At 43.6% G+C, this 1,749-nt stretch overlaps 1 protein-coding gene across 1 annotated transcript; it reads right to left on the reverse strand.

Annotated features, from left to right (window-relative positions):
* Positions 1-537: 537 nt before the first annotated feature.
* On the reverse strand, positions 538-1,503 carry LOC103202814 (olfactory receptor 6K6). Its single transcript, XM_007947757.1, is given in 1 exon segment — positions 538-1,503. A coding segment is annotated over 1 exon segment (966 nt).
* Between the last annotated feature and the right edge of the window lie 246 nt (positions 1,504-1,749).

The following is a 1,749-nucleotide window of genomic DNA, read 5'->3' on the forward strand; positions in this document are numbered from 1 at the left end:
AGAGCTACCCTTCCTTGGGTTTCCAAGGCAGTATCACTATGGAAGTAGATTGCCCAACCTTCCTTCCGAGGAGTGGCTGGTGGGTGTGAACCACCAGCCATCTGGTTAGCAGTCAAATGCCTTAGGCACACGCCACTGCTGGAAAAGGAATTGAGGAAGTTAACAGTAGTAAATTTCAGAACTATAATGTCCTATATAGATTTCTCTTCTACCTTACTTTTTGCACCCACCAGCATATGGGGCCAAAGAAAGCAAGGATACCTGGTGGAGTGGGAAGACAAAGCCAGTCTGTAGTATGAAGCAAGAAAATCCACACACACACTACATTTAGCTATCACAAGCACAGTAAGGCCATGGATGTAAACAGACCATTTAGTTGCTACCAATGACCTGGACACAGATTTTTTCATTATTGTTAATGATAATAGAACCAGAAAGTATGACAATACAAAAAAAAAAAAAAAGAGCACAATCATAGACAAGATAATGAATAGCAAAAATTTGAACTTCCAGGTGGCTCTTCATAGTCTTCAGGATCTAGATCTGTCTCCTAGCCCCACCAGCCCTCTTCTGAGAGTAGAAAAGTCTCCTAATGGCATCTTTCATATCCTTGTTTCTGAGGCTGTAAATGAGGGGGTTGAGCAAGGGAGCGAGGATAACAAAAGTGGCAGCAATTGCTGTGTCCCAGAACACTGAATAGGTGGCTGAGAATCACAAATACATGACAGCCACACTGCCAAAAAACAGCAGAAATACAGCAAGGTGTGCAGCACAAGTGGAAAAGGCCTTGTGACGGCCCTCCACCGAGGGCATCCTCAGGATGACCACAATGATCCGAATGTAAGATAGGGCAATGACCAGGAAGGAAGCCAGGATTTCCACTGCATGAATGGCATCCACAATGACCACCAGTGATGTATCTGTGCAGGCCAGCCTTAGTACAGGAGTGAAGTCACAGAAGATCTGCCAGATCTGGTTGGAGCCACAGAAAGGCAAGATGGCAATCCATGCAATCTCAGGGAGAACAAGGAGGAAGCCACAGAGGCAAGAGCCAGCTGTCAGCTGAATACACAATTTGGGAGTCATGATGGTTGGGTAACGGAGAGGATTGCAGATAGCTATGTACCTGTCAATAGCCATTGCTGTTAGGACACAACCTTCTGTGATGCCAAGTGAGTGGAAGAAGTACATCTGAAGGAGACAGCCAGCCAGAGAGATGGTCTTCTGCTCACTGACTAGGTTGGACAGTATCTTTGGGATGGTGGTTGTGGTATACCAGATCTCCAGGAAGGAGAGGGCACTGATGAAGAAATACATTGGGGTGTGGAGTGAAATGTCCAGCTGGATGACAATGAATATCATGAGGTTCCCAGTTATGATAAATCCATAGATGAAAAGCAAGGGAATAAAGAATAAGAGACCACCTTCATGCAGATGTGGGAAAATAGAGAAGAAGAACTCAGTCACTATTGTCTGATTCTCACTGATAATCAGTTGTGTCATCTATGAAGGGAAGATAGGAGACAAAAAAAATATTGGAATTGGAATCCCGGTTATCCACTAAAAATTGCTTCACTTCTTTCTGTAATTACTTACTTAAGCTCACTCTGGGATCCTAAAAATGCCCATTAGAAATATCTTTCAAACTGTACTTCTATGCCAGAAACATCTGAAATATTTGCTTTTTTGACCTGCTCATGACATTCTAACAAACATCCCCAACTTATGCCAAGAAACCTCAAAGCTACA

The sequence above is a fragment of the Orycteropus afer genome, unplaced genomic scaffold (assembly GCF_000298275.1).
Source record: "Orycteropus afer afer isolate SDZICR_OR568_19922 unplaced genomic scaffold, OryAfe1.0 scaffold00193, whole genome shotgun sequence".
Lineage (NCBI taxonomy): Eukaryota > Metazoa > Chordata > Mammalia > Tubulidentata > Orycteropodidae > Orycteropus > Orycteropus afer.